Source organism: Hippoglossus hippoglossus, chromosome 22 (genome assembly GCF_009819705.1).
Source record: "Hippoglossus hippoglossus isolate fHipHip1 chromosome 22, fHipHip1.pri, whole genome shotgun sequence".
Classification (NCBI taxonomy): Eukaryota; Metazoa; Chordata; class Actinopteri; order Pleuronectiformes; family Pleuronectidae; genus Hippoglossus; species Hippoglossus hippoglossus.
Genome location: NC_047172.1, coordinates 8093083 through 8115959, shown reverse-complemented (window position 1 = coordinate 8115959; position 22877 = coordinate 8093083). Strand labels below are relative to the sequence as shown.

Genomic DNA, 22877 nt, shown 5'->3' with positions numbered 1-22877 from the left:
AACAGCAACACATTATATCTGAGATTCATTTCTATAACCTGTGACACGTTTGTCTGTGTGTGTGTGTGTGTGTGTGTGTGTGTGTGTGTGTGTGTGTGTGTGTGTGTGTGTGTGTGTGTGTGTGTGTGTGTGTGTGTTTGTCTGTGCAGTGGCTGGTTCAATGTCCTCAGTAAGGTGCGTGTGTGCACCCCCGAGCAGCTGCTGGAGATGTCCCATGAACAGGCCAACCCAAAGAACGCTGTGGTCAGTCTCCAAACATGTGACACCATACATTCCTTATGTGTTTTTACATTATTCTTCACTTCTCAGTTATTCCACGCTAAATGTGTTTAGAATATCCAATGAGGTGTGTAAGGGTTATTTATTTCATGACTTTTACTGTGCAGTGTACAGTAGTGTAGTATTGCAAAACACTGTGAATCACGTCAGTTTGTAATCACTGACCTAAAGTAATGATGCACGGTTTGAATAATTCTCCTCTCCATCCTCAGGGAACTCTTGACGTTGGGCTGATCGACTCAGTTTGTGCATCAGACAACCCTGATCGGTAAGATATCAAAGAATTATCAAACAGAAGGGAAATGCTGAGTAACATGATTAGCAGGACTGTGACCATTTTGTTTTTGGCACAACTTTCTCAAAGTCGCTGAATTTGATCACGGAAGATTTTTAGTGGCAATGACAATCTCCACATACATGAAGTCACAAAAAGTGTTTTCTTTAAGTAAAAGTGAAAGGGCTTTTTTTAATAAATGGGCTGATATTTTGATGAACTATTGTAGAAAAGACAGTTTAGTCAGAGTAGACAATAATAGATACACAATACATCTTGTATTTCAAAATGTTTCAAAACATTTTTAACTCTGGATTAAATGTGAATCATTTGCTGATTGACATAAAACAGACCTTTTCCCTTTTAGTGTCTGATTACTGTAAAGTAAATGCCAATCGTTGTATCCAACTTATTTATACAACCCAGAAAATTTAAATGTATTCAAAAGTCTTTTCGCTCGTCCTTTGCAGGCCCAACTCTTTTGTCATCATCACTGCAAATCGTGTGATCCACTGCAACAGCGACACGCCAGAGGAGATGCATCACTGGATCAGTCTGCTGCAGAAACCAAAAGGAGACGCCAGGATCGACGGGCAGGAGTTCCTCGTCAGAGGTGGGAAAATATTTTTTTTTAGACATTTATAAGCTTTTAAATTCATTATTTATAGTGAGATTTCATTACTTGTCATAGGAAGAAGTAAGTATATTTAAATAAGCAACAGAACATGTCAATTACAGTGATAATCGGCATATAAAATGGTGTCACACCAAGTGGGTTACCAGAAAGACCTAGATAGTTGGTTTGACCGATTTATAAGAATTTGTTTCCTCCCTAATATAGGTATCAGTATTGGCTCCTTAAAATCCACATGGGTCAGACTGTACCTATTGCTTACTCCTGTTGTCACTGTTATCGTAATGTCTCTCTCCTCCTGTGCTCTCATCATCGCTCAGGTTGGCTGCAGAAGGAGATGAAGACGAACGCTAAGAGCACCTCCCTGAAGCTGAAGAAACGCTGGTTTGTTTTGACCCACAACTCGCTGGATTACTACAAGAGCTCAGAGCGAAACTCCTCCAAGATGGGAACTCTGGTCCTTAACTCCCTCTGCTCCATCATTCAGCCGGATGAGCGAGTGCACAGGGAGACAGGTGAGGATGAACAGAAAAGGAGGAGAGGGCAAGTTTAATCAGGGATTAGACCGAGGAGGTGAGGAGAGACATGTGCAGTTATGTCCATGAAACATGTACCAGGGACTGGATTTAAAACCACTAAATTACAGAGAAAATATATCTGAAAGAATCTCATCCCCTTAGTGTCAACATGCAATAAGTGTATATGCTGATAGAGATGTTTTTTACAGGTTACTGGAACATCATAGTGTACGGGAGGAAACATTCTTACCGCCTCTACACCAAGATGCTGAATGAGGCCATGAGGTGGACGGCTGCTATACAGGGAGTCGTCGACACTAAGACGCCCATCGAGACTCCGACACTGCAGCTCATCAGAGACATCAAGGTAAAACACACAGCCACAGTAAGAGAGCGTGTAATAAGTCGTCAATAGACAAACTTGTATTTAACCTGCTTGTGTGTCCCCAGGAGAACAGTGTGAACCCAGACATCGTGGAGCAGATGTACAGGAGAAACCCCATCCTCAGATACACCCAGCATCCTCTGCACTCCCCTCTGCTGCCGCTGCCATATGGAGAGGTCACCAGCTGTAAGTGAAACTAACTTAAACTTTTTCTTACTCTTTCTCATCCTCTTCTTATATCACAAATTAGTTGTGTCTCGATTCAAAGGCTGTATACTCTGGAGTGGATGGTCTACGTGGTCTTTGTAGTACACTGTTTGTGTTTCTCTGTGCAGTACACAGGCAGCAGGGTTACGCCAGCCTGCAGGACGAGGCGGTGCGAGTGTTCAACTCGCTGCAGGAGATGGAGACTCTGGCAGACACGGTGCCCATCATCCAGGGCATCCTGCAGACCTGCCAGGACCTGCGGCCTCTCAGGGATGAGGTTGGTGATTTATATTTATAAAAATTACTTTTTTTTTAGGTTGTCTTGTCAGTACAGCACAAATTTCCAGAATGCCTGGAAGATATTCCTTTCGTACAAACCATGAACTGATTTTGGTGGTCCAGGGTCAAAGGTCAAGGTCACTCTAGTTCTTGTGAATGTGACTTTTGAGAAACACCTATGGGGAATTTCAATACAATTGGCAAAAACATTTCCTTGGACCCAAATAAGAACTGAGGTCAAAGGTCAAAGTTACAGGGACCTCACAAACCCCTCTTTTTAACTTTAAAAACTTTAAGAGCGTCTTGAGAGAGCTCTTTCAAATTTGGCTCAAATATTCACTCAGACTCACGGATTAATGGATTAGATTTGGGTGTTTAAGGACAAATGTCAAGCCGGCTTCAGAAATCATGTTTTTGGCCTCTTGAACAAGATATCTCAATTTTGCCTTTATGGAATTTCTTAACATTTTTGACCAGTTGTCACTTGGACTCAAAGATGAACTGAATGGATTTCAGTGGTAAAAGGTCAAAGGTCACGGTGATGTTGTATGTGTCTGAAAACACCACAAATGTGTCTGTGGTGATTTGACACTTGAATCTCCTCCATGTTTTCAGGTATATTGTCAGGTGATCAAGCAGACCAATCACGTGTCTCAGCCTAACAGCCCAGCCAATCGAGCACACTGGCACCTGCTCACCTGCATGAGCTGCACCTTCCTGCCCAGTCGAACCATCCTCAGATACCTCCGGTTCCACCTAAAGAGGTATGTGTGTGTATTTCTTCTCTGATGTATCGCTCATGGAGTGAAAGTGTCATAAATGTGTGTGTGGTCTGATTCAGGATACGCGAGCGCTTTTCCGGCACAGAGATCGAGCGCTACGCCACTTTCATCGGGGAATCCTTAAAGAAGACCAAGACTCGTGAGTTTGTTCCCTCCCAGGAAGAGATCGCCGCCCTGCTGGTGAGACAGGAGATGAGCACCACTGTCTACTGCCACGGAGGAGGCTCCTGCAAGATCTCCATCAATTCACACACCACAGCTGGAGAGGTGCACAGCAAACAACAAACACATACATTCACATAACATCTTCTTTAATGTGTAGTGAGTAATATCCAATATCCACCTTAATCATCAATTATACATTTATTTATTCTGTAGGGCGCCACCATATCAAATAGTGTGTCTAACATTTGGTTTGTTTTTTTCCTTTTATCGTTACACATTATATAACAAGGACAGTGTTTTCAAGTTAATAAGGTCACTCTCCCTGCTCACATCCTACCTCAAAGACCCTACCTACCGGGTAACTTGGAGAGTATCTGTGTCAGAACCTTGTCAACTCAGTACTGGGGTCCCTCAAGGTTCCGTCCTAGGTCCCCTCCTCTTTTCTCGGTACACCTTTCCTACCTCAGCTACGCAGATGATACTCAATAAATTCTCTCTTTTCCCCAGTCTGAAACACAGGTAGCAGCACGAATCTCTGCTTGTCTGACTGACATCTCTCAGTGGATGTCCGCACACCACCTGAAAATCTATCTTGACAAGACCAAGCTACTTTTCCTTCCAGGGAAGGGCTCTCCCACCCATGACCTTATTATCACCATCGACAACTCTGTGGTAGCCCCCACCCAGACCGCAAAGAACCTGGGTGTGACACTTGACAGTCAACTCTCCCTTACCGCCATCATGACTGTAACAACCCGCTTGTGTAGATACATGCTACACAACATTAGGAGAATATGCCCCCTTCTCACTCAGAAGGCGGCGCAGGTTCTGGTCCAGGCTCTTGTCATTTCACGTGTAGACTACGTCTACTGCTACTCCCTCCTGGCTGGTCTGCCTGCTAGTGACATTTGACCTCTGCAGCTCATCCAGAATGCAGCAGCTCAACTGGTCTTAAAACCTACCTAAGTTCTCTCACACTGCACCGCTCCTCCGCTCCCTTCACTGGTTACCAGTGGCTGCCCGTATCCGGTTCAAGACACTAGTACTTGCGTACCGTGCTGCGAACGGATCGGGCCCCCCTTTATCCAAAACATGGTTAGACCTCGGCTCGTCCACTCCGCCCTGCATCTGCAAATCGGTTTGCTGCCCCCTCCCTGCATGGGACTCCTAGCCACTCAACAAACTCACGACTGTTAGCTGTCCTGGCTCCTAAATGTTGGAAACAAGCTCCCCATTGACATCAGGACAGCAGAAAGTCTACACATCTTCCGCCACAGGCTAAAAACACATCTATTGGCTAAGAAGATGGTCTAAGTCAAGTTGCACTTGTATACTGCACTTACATGTAGCACTGTACAAACACTGTAGTTTGGATTTTTAAGAGCTAATGTACTAACATGATTCTTGCTGTTTTGAGTTTGTACCCTCATGGTTGAAAGCACTCATTGGAAGTCGCTTTGGATAAAATGTCAGCTAAATGATATGTAATGTAATGTAAAGGTCAAGAGATGGCTTATCAAAAGGACAGTTGTAGAGTAAATCAAATCTAAATTCCCGGGGCAAACGACTTATGACAATGGCGGTCATGACAACAGCTCCCATGATCCCACGCTGCTTCACGATGTCATCAAACTAGGTCTTTTGTTATTGTTTCAATTGAGAAACCCAGATAGCGGCCAGAATTACAAATATCGTACATTTAAGATCCAGTTCTAGATCATATAAATACATTTTAGAGTAGAAACCAACCAGTGTTCATTTGATGCTCCTGCAGGTTGTGGAGAAGCTGATCAGAGGTTTGGCCATGGAGGAGAGCAAGAACCTGTTTTCCCTGTTTGAACACAACGCCGTCACAGACCGGGCTCTGGAGAGCAGAGTGATCGTGGCAGACGTCCTGGCAAAGTTCGAAAGGTACATCAGTTAGTTTACACCGTGGATCAGCAGTTTTAATGTTGTTGCAGCTTAGTTTTGTCATTTCAAGTTTACTTTATAATTTTAATCATTTTCCGAGGCTTTGTGGCCAATTTCCATCCTGCTTTAATCTACAAGATTTGCACTGAGTTCAGTTGTTTTGCTGTTTATGGGTGTTTTGCTGGATGTTTCTGTGTGTTGTTTTCCAGGTTGGCTGGAAGTGAAGAAGAGGAGGAGGAAGGAGAATGGAAACTCTACTTCAAACTCTACTGCTTCTTGGATGTGGAGAGCATGCCCAAAGAGGGAGTGGAGTTTGCCTTCATGTTTGAACAGGTGAGAAAAGAGTTACACTAACTGAGAGTGATATAAATAATTTCCCTCTAATTAAAGACAAGCACATTTTTCTAAAAACAAATAAGAACATTATGGATTAATACAAAATTGATTATATTTATCATTATATTTTATTATAATTATACTACATTTCTGACTTGTGTAGACCTTGTATCACACAATAACGTTGTGATTTGTTTATGAAATAAATACAAAATAATCATATTTATCCATAATTAAATTACTCCTGTGCCAACTTACTTGTTTGTTTACCATCTTTTGTCTTCAGGTTTTTAAATAAGGCCATGTAACATTACTTATATTTATATCAAGACAGAGACACTTCTCATTCTTATTTGAAAACATAAGGCTATTTAATCCATATGTTAATTATGTAATATGTGTTGCTCTCTGTTTCTCCGTCAGGCTCACGAGTCTCTGATAAGTGGTCACTTCCCGGCGTCAGACGAGACTTTGCAGCACCTGGCGGCGCTACGTCTCCAGTATCTCCACGTTGACGCGGCAGGTCGGGCCGGGTGGAGTCTGGGGACTGTCTATCCGACTGGACGTCTCCGCAATCGCATCCTCCACTCCACCAAGCCTGGCGTGGGGGCCGCAGGTGGAGCTGGAGCAGGCGGAGGAGGAGGAGCGGGAGACGGGAAGGGCCTGGTGGGAGGACCAGGAGGTGTCGGCCCCGGGATCGAGAAACGAAAGACCCCAAGCTTTCTGGACGGGACCCTGAGGAGGAGCTTCAAGACAGGGTCACTGAAGAAGCAGAAGGTTTTAGAACCTTTACTACAAATCCTGCATACTTTGAAGTAAAAAAAAAATACTATCAAATATAAGACGGCTGATGTGTGTGGTTTCAGGTGGAGGAGGAGCAAATGTTGGAGATGTGGGTGAAGGAGGAGACGTCTGCCACCCGGACCAGCGTCCTGGAGAAGTGGACCCGGCTGCAGGGAACTCCGCAGCACCAGGCCATGCTGAAATACATGAGCATCATTAAGGAGTGGCCCGGATACGGATCGACCCTGTTCGACGTGGAGGTGAGCGAACAAGAAGAGAAGTGGGACTGTGCAAGAAAATCTCAAATAATGTCTTTTAAAATCTGAATCACACCTTTCCCCACCTCTCCCCCCCCCCCCCCCTGCAGTGTAAAGAGGGCGGCTTCCCTCATGATCTGTGGTTGAGTGTGAGCGCTGACAACGTGTCAGTTTATAAACGAGGGGAACCCAAACCTCTGGAGACCTTCCAGTACGAACACATCACCTTCTTTGGAGCTTCGCAGCCCTGCACCTACAAGATCATTGTGGATGAGAGGGAGATATTCTTCGAGACTCCACTGGTGAGAGCTCATTCTTCTTCTTATTATTCTTCTTATTATTAATTCACATTTTTATTCATATTTGTGTTTATCCATTTAAGCACTGCAGTGACTCTCTTCTGCATCAACCAGAGCACATGCAGGGGGAATTTGAGTATGAGCGCAGGGTTGTGAGTGAAAGCATAAAAGAATATGAAAACGTGAAATCAATAAGTCCTCCTCTCAAACTGAAGGACCACACTCTTAAATAAAGAGAGGAAAAAGAAATTCATAGAGTCCCAAGTGTCACCACAGTCACCACCATTTTCAGCTCGCCATTACCCAGACTCACTCTGTGGTCACATTGTTCTGTTCACCTTCAGCTTTCGGGTCCATTACCGCCGCCGTGCTCTGTTACTCTCTCAACTTTTAACGTTAATCGATATTCGGTAAAAGCAACGTAATTTGGTTAAAAAACCCTTAAAAGTATTGAGATCGGTACCAAACTGCTTTACTGAGAACTGAGCGTTGTATTTGAAGATTATTTTCTCAGTTAATCAATTAATTATTTGATATATAAAACATGCCAGTAGAAATGCCAATGGAAATGTTCTGAATATATTGGCATTTTAGGTAAAAGAATTACTAAAGAAACTATATCTATATTATAAAAAATAGTTGCTCTATAATTTTCTGATGAGCGATTCATTGATTAATTATCTAATATCTTTGGTTTTGAACCTTGGTTTGGTCTTAAGTTTCTTTTGACTAATGTATATAAGCAAAATCGTGCAAAAACCACCGGACGGATTTCCATTAAACTCGGTGGGAGGATGCGGTGTCGGTCAGTCAAGAACCCACTAAATTTTGGTGCAGATCCAGGAATTTTTTTCCACATTTTTCCACATTTCTATTGATTTCTCAGAGACTCAGACATGTTTAAGGGACTGGTATTCATGATACAAAACAGATTGATATCTTTTTTACCCTTTAGGTCGGAGAGGTCACCAAGATCATGAGAGCCTACATCAACATGATGGTGAAGAAACGTTGCAGCATCATGTCTGTGACCAGCGTCGGCAGTTCCTGGGCCAGGTGATCGCCACCAACCAGCCGGAGCCCTCGGCTTGTCCCGTGTCGATCAGATGCCTCGGCCTTCTTCGTTGGTTGGTTGGTTTTGGATGGAGGCGGTCGCACCAACCAGCTAAACCTCATGGTTGAGTCGAGAGTGATGTGGAAGAGCGTTAGAAGCCTAACAGGGATGGGAAGTGGACACGGAGGCCAAACGCACACTCTCTCCTGGCCTGGGTTTCACTTGGGATAAGGGAACCGTTTGATAGATGAGCATGACAAAGACTTTCAAATTACATAACCCCCTCCCTCCAGTTGTAGTCCTGCATGTAGGTGTTCAAGCACAATCCAAACTTCTCTCTGCTTTTCATTTCCGGACAAACGAACCTCAGAAATTTACAAGCACAACTCAGCCGCCTCAGTCTGTCCCAGGTGGCCGCCCCCCCCCCCCCATGCACTGCCAGACAGAAGAAAAGCCACATGTCCTCACTTCAGTTCCTTTCTCACTCCTCCTCCCACGTCCAGAGTCTCTCTCTCTTTCTCTTCACGTGTCCTCATTTCCTGTTGCATCCTTATTTGCTGTCGGAATTTCATTACGATGCTGAATTATTGTTCTTGCTTGCTTTCTCTCCGTTCTCGTCTTTTTAACCGTGACATTGTCTTGCTTACACCACTTTGTGACTGAGAAAAAGGACTCCATGATGACCATTCTTCTTCAGGGCTACTCGTCGGTGCCACCGTGTGGCAACAGGAGGTATATGCAGCCAAATGAAGTGGCTTTAAATATTTCTCAACACTATCAAATCGATATTATTGCGAAGAGAGAGTGCAGGTTTTGCTTTGGAGGCTCTGTGGTCCCGTGACGCAGATAGTCTGTGCATGGTGAGAGCCTCGCGTGGCTCTATAAAGAGAATATCAAGCAGAATATTATGAGACAAAATGTTTCCCTATCTATGTCTACATATAACACACGCAGCATAAATCTACTGTATATTCACATACATGTAAACATGAACTGATGTATCGTTTTGTACTGTATATCACAATATAAGAGTTATTATTGAATCTCCAGTGGCCACTGCACTGTACAGTATATAGATGGTGCCACACTAAATGCAATGTGACACCTCTCATGTAAAATACATGCAATGAATGGTGTGACCGCTGTGTGTGTGAATCTGATGCCAATACATCCTTCACTGGCTGTGCCATTAATGTGACTCACTCACAGGCTATTGACATTTTCCAGTGTTTTAATGGATTTATCATCAGTGTTTTCTGTGGGAGTCGCTTCCAAAGCATCAATCGGAGGCATAAAATATTGTAAATCTGCGTCAGCTCGTTCTACTCTCACGCGACTTAAAAACGTAAAATGCATAAAAGCTCCAGATTGTCTCCGTTTTCAAAAATGTGATTTTTACTACTGGTACTACTCTTATTACTGTACCCCCCCCCCCCCCCCCCCCCCCCCCCCCCAGCTATCTTAACCACCCTGAGGTGCTGTGTGTGTGTGAGAGTGAGTGAGTGTATTTATGGTGTTATCCAAACTGTTGGAAAAGAGAGGAAATGAATTATGAGAAAAGAGAAATAATATTACTCAGTGTATTCCTTGGAAATAAGACGTATTTACATGACTAACCTTCGCAAAGAATGGTGTCATGATTTAAGGGGAAAGCATGGGCATACAAGGGAGGGTTTAGGGGTTATTTATTTCTTATTGTACCGTGTGTATTGCAGTGGGTGTGTTTGGGAGGATAATGTGTTGACAATGTACTGGAATAATTTTTTATTTGCGTCTCAGTGGAAACAAGGGAACAGATAAAGACACTGTGAGGAAACGGGATCAGAAATGGTTTCATTGTGCACTGGGAATGCTGAGAGTCATCACTGCTCTGTGTGTATGTGCGTGGTTTTTTTCGGGACTGAAAGTGAAATCACTGCTCCGTCAGTATCACCTGACAATGTGGCACTGCAGGTATACAGCAGCATCCCTCGTGGGGGACACCTCCAGAGGACTAAGTGCACAACAACTATCCAGGAAGAAATACATTAGTAACATGGAAACAATAACACAATCCAATAAACTGTCAAATTAGGTTGAGCTAAAGGTTATGACCTAGTTTTCAGAACCAACAAGGATTTAAATCTTTGCCCCGAAAATGTTTTCTTGCTTCTGAAGTTGAAGTTGTCTGTTGTGTATCTGCAGTGCAAATCCAGGACTTTAGAAATACTGAGGTCATGACTCGGACACCTGCAATCTCTTTTCCTTTTCCACAAGAAAAGAAATAAAGAAATTCGAAATGTATTTTTATGGCTTTATTAGTAGAAAGATTTGTAGTTAGGCAAATGGAAAGAAAAGTGGGAAAAGAGGGTCCCCGACCTGTGGTGGGTGGAAAGAAAGGAAGAAAGAAAGAAAGTGAGAGAGAGAGGAAGGAAGGAAGAAAGAAAGACAAAAAGTTTAATTGTACATTTTAAACACCCTTTGAAATGTTATCTTTTGTATTTCTAATAGAAAAAATACATGACCTCAGTGTTTTTAATTGTTCCTGTGGCCCTGACTATACAGACACACACACACGCACACACACACACACGCACACACACACACACACACACACACACACACACACACACACACACACACACACACACACACACACACACACACACACACGACCCACTGGGATCCTGCCTATAGAGTTAGAATAAACAGAACTCACTCTGAGGTTCCAGTTTGAACTTTTGGTGGTTTTAGTTCCGACTAAAATCAGTGCCAAACTCTGAGAAAGTAAAAAAATATATATAAATAAGCCATATAATTACAGAGGAACCCGTAGCTGACTGTTCTTATTATTCTACACCTCTGGTTCTGTCTGTCACTGATATTACACTGAGGAGGAGGAAGTTGCCCTGCAGTCGCTGGAGTGGGATCAGTGAAACACACAGATCACAAATCTGTCTGGAAGGGCAACTTCACCACAAAGGGTCCTGTTATCAGCCGCAGGCGGCCAGAGTGGGGCCCGTTCTCATGTTAAGCTATTTATCATCATTACATAGTAAAATATTGTGTTTGTTTGAGAAAAAAAAAGAGAAAGAGAGAGATATGTGTGTTGTTCTTTTTTATTTGTAACTGGCTTTACAAGATTATGCTTTAATAAATTATTGGAAATTGTCCTCTAATGATTTGTTTGTGGATTTATTTTGACACACACATGCCTAAGAAGCAGGATGATGGTAACTTTATTTACTTAAATACTTTGAAACTCTTGTATTTTAACAGTATTTCCCTTTTAAACGTCTTCATACTTTCACTTTTATACTTTTCCAGTGGACATACTGTACATTTTGCTCCAAATGAACAAACATAACATAATCTACAGACATAATATGTTCTTATCTAACTCAAAGCCTTCTTTGCTTTAACATTCATCATCTCCTACGCCCTCAGTGCGATTTTTATAGGGGCCTCCTGGCAATAAAAATACTCAAAAGTATTTAAAATAGTTCAAACCAGCTCCACCTTGATGAGATATGGTGAAGTGACTGTTTTATATAGTCATGCTTCAGTTTTATTGACCATTCACCAAAGTGCTTTTCAGTACAAATCCTATTCATGTACTCATTCATACAGCACTTCTGTATACAGCATATTTCTATCACACAAGATTCAGACACTATCAGGGGCAATTTTACTTATAACAGTCTATATATGCATATATACAGTATGTGTATATAATGCACAGTATACATTAATGTGCATCCATCATGCTGTGCCATCGCACTTTACTCTAGTATGTCTCTCTTGCCGTCGGTATTAAGAGGTTTATATTTTACATATTTCCTGTATTTTTATAACATTTTATTGCCTATTTTATACTTTCCTGTGTACCTAATTTAAACCTGCTAACAAGCTACCTTTTAGATCTTATTGTATATCTTTGGTCTAACATATTAAATCCCATCTCATATGGTAAACCTTAAATTGTATATTTCATCTTCTCAGTTTGAGGTTCAGTACCAAGGATCCACCCAAGGACAGAGACTGGAGATGCAGGGGATCGAACCATAAACACTCTGGTTAGTGGACGACCTGCTGAACCACAGATACAACCGTAAACAGCTTGCACACGTATTTTAGAAGAAAAGTGTAGAGTGTACTTTCATAAAAGTGGAGACGATTTGCCTGGAGTTTCAAATTTTAAATGAATCAGGTTAATTTATTTTGATTATATGAACGATAAAACTATTTTTCTGTGCTTGTTTTGTTGAAGAACGAGTTACAGCTTTTTTTTTACAAGGCCTATTATCTCTATGAGGTGATTTCGCGTACAAAAATCTTCTAAAATCTTCTACAAATTATTTGTGGAATAACAATAAGTAAAGCATCTGAAAGTTTCTCAAACTTCTGCCAATGAGAAAACACACACACACACACACACACACGCCTTCCCTCCTTCCCTCCACACACACACACGCCTTCCCTCCTTCCCTCCACACACACACACGCCTTCCCTCCTCCCTGCGTCTCCGGTGCGTAATGAGTGTTCCTTGTGGGTGAGTTCACTTCTCGGGTTTCAGCCGGTGTAGCCGGATCACTTCCTCCTTCCCTGCGCTCACGGGTTTGTCAAAAATCTCCTCACTCGTTAAATCTGTGAAGTTACATCTGAGTTAATCTCCTGGATGATGATGGATTTGCGGATTTCGCTGCCTGCTCTGCTGCTCGTCCTCGGTTTGGCGACGGTCTTCGCTCAGTCTGCCGCACCTGCCTCAGGTAGGAGAGGAGATCGGTGACTCAGTGGTGACTGAGGAATTAGTGACAGAAAAAGTCTCTTTAACATCGATTTAATCTGTTTTAGCTGTGTGACAATTATGTTAAATCATGACTAGACAGGAAAACATACATCTTCAGCTGAGCTTTTTAGCCCTAACTTAAAATTACTCCCCCACCTATTTAGGACAACTTTATTTTAGCTTTTCTTTTACTTCAGAGTCCATGTTGGATAATGGGGACAAAACAGGACAGACAACAACAACAAAGTAGAACAATGTAGGGGGAACTTGTGTAAAGGTTGTGTTTCTGTGTCTGTTGCATGTGTGTATCGTTGAAACCTCTCGGCAGGAACAGTAAGTTTCTCTTCAGGTCACCTTCTTCTGCCCTCAGGACCTTAAAACCAGCAGAAGTAGCAACAAACAAACTGAACACACAAGAATGAACCCGTGGATACGTGGAGGCACTGAGACAAACCCAGCTGTTGTCCTGCGTGGTCTGCTGACAATAACATGACTGGTCGTATCGAGGCCTTCTGTGTTTACTGTGCTCTGTCTCCATGGAAAATGTCCTCAGAGGATTAGCAGTAGTTACAAAAACCCCAGTGGAGACAAACCAAACCTTCAAGCCTCATTTAATCAGCTCCTGCTAATCTCTCTTTTATTTAAATCGCTTGTACTTTTCCTCGTGAAGGAAAATCTGTCTTTGTAGATTGTTTAGTTCTCGCTGACTGTTTTCTTTTTGTGTGTGTGTCCCTCAGCGTGCGAGACAAAGAATGGAACAAGCTGTGAGGAATGTCTGAAAAATGTGTCGGTGAGTCCTGCGAGAAATCCTGTTGTTTCTGCTGGATTGACTTCATTGTGCAACTTGTGTGTGTGATGGGAAAATAAGTTTCTCAGTGGAGGAAGTGTCTCAGTGGAGGAACTACAACAAGTGGCTCCTCCTCCTGCTCCACCACCTCACACTTGTCAAACTGGTTTGGACGCCTGCTCGACAGCACAAACCCACACCTGCCCTGAATACCTCAGGATGCATTGTTTGTTTGAATAATAGAGGAACCATTATGTGCTTTGGTTTCGTTTTTTTTTTGTCACAGTGCTTGTGGTGCATCACTACCAAATCGTGTGTCACATATCCAGTGAAGACCATCCTGCCCCCCCATGCACTCTGTCCACTGAATGAAGCACGCTGGGGGCTCTGCTGGAGTAAGAGCGTGCACGTACACACACACACACACACACACACACACACACACACACACACACACACACTGAGGTTGTTTTTATTTTATTTATCTGCACATGAAAAAAGAACAATTATTATGACATGTACATTCTCTTATGCACAGTCACACTTTTATCAAAATGACACAATTCTTTTTGTAACCCACTGTGGGTTGATTTTCCTATTTTGAAGGAAGCTGTGGACATAACGTTGTGTTTCTGTCTCTGTCTGTAGTGAACTTCCAGACCCTGATAATCACCTTGGCGGTGATCGGTGGAATCATCATCATCGCCTTCCTCGTCTGCTTGTTCTGCTGCTGCAAGTGCGAGAACTTCGGGTAAGTTAGAAACAGAGGTTGTGTTTAATCTGGTTCCTTGGTTTTGCACGTTAACCCTTAGTCCGCCCCTTTTCATTTCAATTCCTACTAATATGTCTTTCCCTCCGAGATATGTCAGAATATACAGATCATCACATGAGTCCACAGTGTGGCCTTCATGTTACAGAGGGTTATAGAGAGTTTAGGTATATGGATGAAAATGGGTACAGTTCTGTGTTAGATTAGAAATGGTTAAAAGTAGGAAACTTACCTTTGTCAGTAAATCATTTCACTTTCTTCATATTTGTCCTTGTGGTCTCTGTGTGGAGCTAAACTCATTTCAAGGTGAAGTGATTATGAACTGTGGGTTTTATTAGAGGAAAGGTCAGGCTAATCGTGTGCAGATAATAAAGTCAAATACTGAACATTTCTGTTTGCTTTGGAGTGGTAACCTGAAGGTTTGTGTACAGACACGATCAAACTGTGTATTTTTCCATGATCTATAACTAACCATGACCTTGTGTTGTGTCTCTGCGTGTCAGATCCTCAAGATTTGATTCCAAGATGCAGCGACAAAGCGATAAGACGAAAACAAAGCAGGAAGAAAGGTGAGCAGCATTGTTCTGTGCATGTGAAACTGAAGGCTGTGTTCATGGTTTGTTCTTTTGTGTTTGTTCCTATTTCATGTACAAATGTTTATAGTTTATCCATGAGTTTTTCTGTGCTTAAAGCATAAAGAGGAACGACGCGTCTCCACTTACCACCTTCCAGAAATGAAACTATTGACGATACGTGCACTCGACCAACAAGTCACTCAGTCTTAGCTGTCAATCGTCATGTTTGACAGGTTTGTCTTCACCAGGAACAGTTTCTTCCCGCAGAGCTTTCACCCCCTTGACCAAAAAACTCACACTTCCTTGTCCACGTAATTTTGCAATGACGTGTATTTCCTGCTACACTTATTTTTCTCCTAATATTCACTTTAAGAACATAAGCCGTTCAGACTGCGTGCAGCTTTTCCCTACAGCACTGTGGAGCACTATGTTTGTCAGCTGTAAACTTTGACGGCTGACTTATCGAAAATGCGTGCAAATTAGTTTGCTTAAAAAAGGCAGTGTTTTTTTTTTATGCACATCAAGTTTGAGTTAAGCTTAGTCAACCCCTTGATTTAGCAGTGATTTACATTTCTTCATATTTGCCTTTACAGTACAAATGCACATATTAATACTTTATTTATACACACTCATACAATAGCTCCATAATTACAAATCAAATAAAACCTTTTATGGCTTTAGGGTTAGATCATAGAGTTCATGTTAACTTCCCCCTGTGTTATTGCTTTTAGGTTGTCTCCTAACAGTTAAAATATTTGTGTTGATGGTTTAAAGTCTAAGGTGCGACTGACGTACCTGCAGTAGCTTTGTTCATATCCAAATCAGTTTCCGTCATAGCACAGCACAATAGCAGTGAGGGAAAAATGCACACGTCACACTGTTATCAGCCCAGACTGGTTTGTGGTCACATGACTGTTGGGAGCGTTTGAAATCTGAACTAAAGATATCAGTCGTCAGTCCACAGCTCATTGGAGAATGTTTTGTCTTCACAGGAGGTCTGAGATGAAAGAGAGACACGATGAAATCAGGAAGAAATATGGTGAGCTCTCTTTTTTTAAACATGTGCAAACACAAACAGTGCAGACACAGGATTTTCTGTTCCTTAAAACAGAAAGAGACGCTTTTCTTACTTTTGATGGGAGAATTAATGGGGATAAATTCATTATTTTTTGTCTAATAAAAACATATTGATGCTTCTTTAAGACTTTAGTAGAGGAATGTGACCATTTACCATTTTCAAATTTGCTAAACTAAGAAAGGAAGTGATACGTCTACTTTCTTCTCATTGACTTGTTAACCCTTTATTGTTTATCCTTCAGTCCCACTACAGGGAAATTTGCCGTGTTACAGCAGCAAACATCAGAAAAAAGTAATAAATAAGTGCAATATAAACTTCAGGAAATGTTAAAAAAAACTTGCAATAACAATGCAAACTGAATATTTACATGTGAAGAAGATTGCACATATAATATTGAAATTACACCCACAGTAAACAGGTATTTCACAGAAAAATTTGCATGTGTTGTGTAAGGTTTTGTATGAATTTGTGTACACAGAAGATAAAAGATGTTTATTAAAAAAAACTTTTAAAGGTGCTGGTAGACAAATACTGTTTTGATACCCTTACGCTGGCTGAGTGTCCATGTTTCCAGCCTTTGTGCTAAGATAAGCTAAAAGTCTCGAGAACTCATGTTTCCCAAATGTGAAACTGTGTCTTTATATCAATGATTGACACTGACTGTCGATGTCTCTGCAGGTCTAGGTGGACAAAACCCGTACTCCAAATTTGCATGAGAGCATCAGACGGACCTCCCTGACCTCTGAGGACTCGCATCACAGACAGCAGCAGACTTCCTTGTTGTTGTGAGTGAAGACGTGAGCTGAGGATGATAATAATAATAATTTAAGGTCATAGGAGTGACTCTAGTGTCATTCAGCCAATGAACAGGAGTGTAATTTGTCACTGTAATGAACCGAGAGGCTGTAAGTGACAGAGAGAATAGGTCTGTCATGTGGCTGCTGTAGCATCAGTCCACTCATATTTATTAGATCGGTTTCATTGTACAGTTCGGAGAGAATCATGTTTGGTAGCTGAACAGTTTTTTCCCCTTTTTTTCAAACAAATTTGTTGCATCTGTACATTTTCAAATGTCACATGTGATTTATGTTGCTTTGAGTTGCTGCTGAGTTTAGAAATATATTCAGAAATGATCCTTATTTTTTTACTTGGTGTATTTTCTTCTCATTTTGTTGTTTTTATTGTGTTGTTACTATATGTCCCACTCATAACAATTTGTTTTCACATATTAAGTTCAGAAGGAAATATCCATTCTGTAACATTGAAATGAAATCTTCAACCTAAAGCGATCACTAACAGTTGAAATCAGTCAAATTCTACCATTATGTAAAAGACTTCTTGATTAATTCTGTCAATGACACTGGACTTTTGTTGTGTTTGCGTTGCATGGTCTGCATCATGTTACATAAAAAAACATCTTTTACTTTATATTTTATGTCTTGAGTTTTTCTGGGTTTTGAAAAATTCTAAGATCATTGTATGTAACTTTAAGCAGGTTTATTCAAAATAAAGCTTTATAAAAAAAGACTTCTAGCCATGTTCAACATATTTCAACATAATTTCAAAGCGAAACATTACTATTATTGTTTGGTTTTGGACGTTACACCACTGCAGCTACCAAAACATTAACCAGTTGCAATGATTTAATTAAATATTGTTGGCTGATGATGCTGCACTTTACATGTGTTCAGTAAATACATGTTCAAAAGAAACAATGGAAAGTACTTAAAGGGACAGTTCACCAAAAATTTTTAACTCAGTCATTATCTACTCACCACTTTGCTGATGGAGGGGAGGATAAAGTGTTTGAGTCCACAAAACGCTTTTGGAGTTTCAGGGGTAAACTGCGTCGCAGCCAAATCCAATACAATTGAAGTAAATGGTGACTGATTCAAACGTAAAAAAACAACAGAAATGTCCTCTGTTGTCCTCCTCTTCAGCCGCGTTGGTGCGTGGATCACAGCAGACATTTAGGCTAAAAACATGGTGTAGATTATCTCGTTTCAAGTCCAATATGAATGTTGGGGCGTACCAACACTTGGATGACACCACAGGAGCACTATGGAGGATTTCTTTCCTGTTGTTCTTTTGAAGAATCGGTCACCATTTACTTCAATTGTATTGGATTTGGCTGCAACGCTGTTTACCGATGAAAGTCCAAAAGTGTTTTGTGGACTCAAACACTTCACCCACCACCAGATAACGATTGAATTTTCATTTTTCTGTGAACTATCCCTTTAAAAACAGGTACATTTAGATTAAAATAAAAAAAGTGTATCCCTGTTTCCAACTCTAAATGTGTACATACTGGTATTTCTCACTTATACAAGCACAAATAATCCATATTCTATTGGTATTCAGAGGTTTATATGTAGTGTCAGGTCTTCAGCTCGCGTGACCGAGTATTTTTGCATCGCGGCGCGCTCCCGCGTCCGCGCTCCCGCGATTTAGGAGTCACGTGGTCCGGCGAGAGCCAATTGTTTATTTGCGACAGCGGTTCCAGGCGCGCACCCGTCAGTGGCGGAGACGAGAGGACAGAAGGCGGCGGAGACGCAAATAAAACGCAAATCAGCAATTCCGGCGAAAAGCGGCGACAGAAAAGCAGCCGACATGTCCGAGGAGAAGCCAAAGGTGAGAGATGGAGGCTGAGGTTCACGGGGATGGTTCAGTGGAGCCGCCGCCAGACCTGCGCTCAGATGTGCGGGATAAAATGGCCTGGTTTGCACGTTTCTGTGAATCGGCGCAGTGTTTGTGTCGCAAATGAATGAGCAGCCGCACATCGACACCTAACATCCAGGCGAGCGAGCAGCCCGCAGCGGGGACAGAGAAGGTTCGATCCCCGCTAAGAGGCGCCTCGGAGATCTGTGTGTGCGGAAACGATCAATTACACCGTGATTGTCATTTGCGGATTTTTTTCCTTTGTCGAAACGGGACCACGCTACGTGCGCAAAGCAGCAAATGCCGCAACTGCAGCAGCTCCATATGGCGCTAACGCAGGGTGACGCACTCGTATAAAAACACTAACCCTGTTCATTCTTCTGCTGTTGTGTTTTTCTAAACGTGTTCGATTCCCCTCGGTCGCACAACAGCTAAACAAAGCTGCTAGCATCGTTAGCCGCCGGCTGCTAAACTCTGCTGCGGTCCTGAAGGGCTGGCGTGCCGACCACCTAGCCTGGAGCTAATCATGCTAACGTTAGCATCTGTGACTGCTCGGCAACAAACATGTTCCAACCTGAAATCCTCACGCTGGTTTGTTTTGGTGAAACCGTCTTTAAACTCGTACCAGCGTGGTTCCTTCAGCACACGTCACTGTTGCACTTCGACCTGACCTTTATTTTGAAATGACGGTTGAACTGTGTGCAGCTCAGTCTGATAACGTGCCTGGTTAATTTGTCTCCTGGCAGCTCTGCCATTAACTGTAGTGTGTCCCAGTGTAAACCTCCTCATGTCATGTTAGTGGTCTGTGTCTGTGTGTGTCTTCCTGGTTAAGCTGCTGGTTTAATGTTTGCTGGTCTTTGTTAATCTTCGCAGGAGGGAGTAAAGACCGAGAACGATCACATCAACCTCAAGGTTGCAGGACAGGACGGGTCGGTGGTCCAGTTCAAAATCAAAAGACACACACCCCTCAGCAAACTAATGAAGGCGTACTGTGAACGACAGGTGAGCCGGAGGCCTGGATGACTGCTTTTTAAAATGTCCTCCTCCACAGCAACATGTAACTATAGTGGATGTGCTTTAATGAGCCCTTCAGCCTCTTCATCAGCTGGATCACTATTATTATTCCTGTATTAATAATCCTCTGCACATGCCTGTCTTGCTCCTCCAGGGTCTCTCAATAAGGCAGATCAGGTTCAGGTTTGATGGGCAGCCTATAAATGAGACGGACACACCTGCACAGGTAAGACATCAACATTATATTCTCTTAAACCGGCCTGACGACAGATTCACGCATTCAATGTCTCTAAAAAGCCTTAAAGTCTTCTTTTGATATACAATGATTTCATATCTGCTAACTTGAGCCTCTGTCCCTCTGCTCCTCTCAGCTGGAGATGGAAGATGAAGACACCATAGATGTTTTCCAGCAGCAGACAGGAGGCCACTGCTAAGTCCCTCCCATCTCATTGACGGCCACCCTCAGACCACGCCCCCTCAGCCACCTTCACTGTCCCTTCCCTCCTCATCGCTCCTCTCAGCCTATTATTATATTATTATATTATTCTAATTATTATTATTATTTCTTCAGTTTCAAGATGTCTCTCATGGTTTTTTGTCAGGTGTGTGTGTGTTTGGGGGGGCCACTCAGCTGTTTATATACTGTCTAAGCCAGGACTGAACTTTTTGTGCGCGTCAACAGTCGCTCTGCTGGCCAATCAGGACAACACTTTCCGTCTGGTGCCGCAGGCTGTGATGGGACCCGCAGTGTGCCACAGCTGTGCCTGGCTTTGTCAGTGCTTCTCATTCACTCTCCAGTGAAAACGTAGTATCCAGTAGTTTGTCGCGGTTTTCATCCAACAGGGGTCAAACGCGGGGCTCTGCAGGTTCTGTCCCGGGGTCAGTCAGTGGGCATGAAAAAACGTTTTTGAAGTGGAGGCACTGTCTGAACTTAATACACACCCGCCTTCCATTTCACTTCGCTCTCTTGTGTGTTTTTTGTCTGAATGGTGGTGACCCCTGTCAAAATGTATTTTAATTCTCTTCGCCTTTTAGGTGCTTTTGCTAAAGACTTCTGCAATGTTTTTCTATTTTTGATTTTTCTTTTAAGAATTAACCAGGGGGCTTCTTGATGATCATTTTTTCTTTCTTTTCCTGTACATAAGTATCAGAGCGGATGTTAGATAAATGTTGTGGGGCTTGGACCAATACTCCAAAGAACGAACTTCTGTTTCATATTTGCTGTACTTGGATCACCTATAAAAGCAAACTGCAAGGTTAAAAACTGTCAGATTTTAAGGGAGTTTGTATTTCATTAATGTCATTCGCTTTTTCTTGGACTGCTAATAATTTAGAACGTTTCTTTGGGCTTATCCGCGGTACAGACTTATTATTCAGTCATGCTTTTAGGGCCAGCTGTCTCATCTCTGTATTGTCCTTGCGAATGTAGGCTGATGGGACAACTGATTCTACATGTGCTTTGAAGAGGATCGGCCTCCCCTTTGAGCAAAGATATTCCAACAAAAGTCAGTATGTTAGCTGTCATGCAATGCTGAAGAACCTTTTATCTGCTTTGTCAACTGTTTAGACGATGTTTTGCTGGTGTGCACAAGACGGACGTTGCAGGCCAATTTTATAACTGCAGTTTCTGAAAACAGTCGAGATGTCTCACGTGGTGATGAATGTCTACGGTATTTTGCAGTTAGGAGAAGGATGCATGCTGTTTTTCTGCATATCGGGAGGGCATGGAGGTCAACCAGTGGCGTTTGGGAGATAAGTGTTCTGTACCCTTGGTGCCCAGTTCTTTGTACATGGATAAATACGTTGGTTTAATTTGATTGTTGATGGTCTGACATGAGCTTGGATTTCCCCGTTCGTATGAAAACAGTCAGTCATTCAACTTAAAACCTGCAAAAAGTACAAGCTTCTTCAGAGGGAGTTGGATCATTACAACCCTTTTCAGTTAATCGTTTTTTTCCATTGTTCTTTTTTGGTCAGATAAGCCCACAGGTGATCAGTATTGTACAACTTAATAGGGTTAAAGTTCCAGTTTCAGGACTTTGGCAATCTACAGGGAGGAAAGAAATATAATATTTATAAATATTATGTTTACAATAGTGTGTAATCAAAATAAATTACAAATAGTTTCTTTACCTTTTTAGAATAAGCCATCTATTTCTACATCAGGAGCCGGTCCTTTTCCATGGAGTCCGCCATGTTTGTACGGTATCCCAGAATGGACAAAACCAAACACTGGCTCAAGAGAGAACCTTTCATGTTCATGTGTTACTTAAAGGCCCCCCTTCGCTTTGCTTGGAAATGGAGGGATATTCACTTGGTTTGAGACCTACATACTAAAAAACGCTACAAAATAAAACCAGTGCAGTCTTGGAATAAATGTGGTTTGGTGCGGTATGATCCAGAGCGAAGGACCATTTTAAGTTTAGTATGTCGTGAACCATTGCAGAGATGAATTATACTCTTCTATTGACGCAGCGGTTTTTGAGGAGGTGTAACTGGCCCTGTGGATTCCACTTGTTCTAAAATGTAGTTTATTGTACTTCAGCAACACTAGAAAGGTGCAGTTATTTTAGAAAAGTAATTAAACTGTAGTCTACATGTTTTACACCTGTTTTTGAGCTGATGTATGAAAACGTGTTCAGGTTTCACCCTATCGCTATCTGCTGTTCCACCGCTGTCCCCTCATTTGTTAACATTGCGTGGTGCAGAGGCTTGGTGGTTACTCCTGCAGACGCCCCTCTGCACGAGCCAATCACAAGTAACGATCATGGCTTTCAGCTTCCCCCTCTCACAAAATAAGAGCACAGTTATCAAGACAAACTAATCAGCCTTCCACTTGCATCTGAAGAACCAAGTTAGCTGGACAAAGAAAAGCGTCTTTTCGAGCCGGCCAACATGAGAGCTAAACTTCAATGTACAAAGAACGGGGTCCAGGTTGTTGTCATGTTATTTGTTTCTCTACTGATTTGTACATTATTTGTGGTCTTTTACTACTGTATACAATAAATATAGTTTGGTACTCAGATTTGCTATCACAAGAGTCATTATTTTGCATTTGTGAATT

General features: G+C 42.2%; 3 protein-coding genes across 4 annotated transcripts in view; all 3 read left to right on the top strand.

Annotated features, from left to right (window-relative positions):
- myo10l1 (myosin X, like 1) overlaps positions 1-22877 on the top strand; it is a 62919-nt gene that overhangs the window by 34700 nt on the left and 5342 nt on the right. For both annotated transcript variants that reach the window (XM_034575392.1, XM_034575391.1), the window contains exons 29-43: positions 150-243; positions 492-547; positions 1024-1166; positions 1508-1702; positions 1915-2072; positions 2156-2276; positions 2426-2574; positions 3192-3340; positions 3418-3625; positions 5298-5434; positions 5644-5767; positions 6194-6547; positions 6637-6813; positions 6921-7112; positions 8065-10376. In XM_034575392.1, coding sequence (XP_034431283.1) covers positions 150-243; positions 492-547; positions 1024-1166; positions 1508-1702; positions 1915-2072; positions 2156-2276; positions 2426-2574; positions 3192-3340; positions 3418-3625; positions 5298-5434; positions 5644-5767; positions 6194-6547; positions 6637-6813; positions 6921-7112; positions 8065-8169 — 2362 coding nt within the window. In that variant the 3' untranslated portion in view covers positions 8170-10376. The remainder of the gene's footprint in view (positions 1-149; positions 244-491; positions 548-1023; positions 1167-1507; positions 1703-1914; positions 2073-2155; positions 2277-2425; positions 2575-3191; positions 3341-3417; positions 3626-5297; positions 5435-5643; positions 5768-6193; positions 6548-6636; positions 6814-6920; positions 7113-8064; positions 10377-22877) is intronic.
- pttg1ipa (PTTG1 interacting protein a) lies at positions 12637-17666 on the top strand. The gene is made up of 7 exons (XM_034575401.1): positions 12637-12912; positions 13670-13722; positions 14006-14114; positions 14368-14470; positions 14992-15057; positions 16056-16102; positions 16820-17666. The coding sequence occupies exons 1-7, from the start codon at positions 12822-12824 to the stop codon at positions 16855-16857; spliced, it is 507 nt and encodes a 168-aa protein (XP_034431292.1). The 5' UTR covers positions 12637-12821; the 3' UTR covers positions 16858-17666.
- Positions 18622-22838, top strand: sumo3a (small ubiquitin like modifier 3a). Its single transcript, XM_034575402.1, has 4 exons — positions 18622-18772; positions 19673-19801; positions 19968-20039; positions 20185-22838. Exons 1-4 carry the CDS (start codon positions 18752-18754, stop codon positions 20245-20247), a joined length of 285 nt encoding a protein of 94 aa, XP_034431293.1. The 5' UTR covers positions 18622-18751; the 3' UTR covers positions 20248-22838.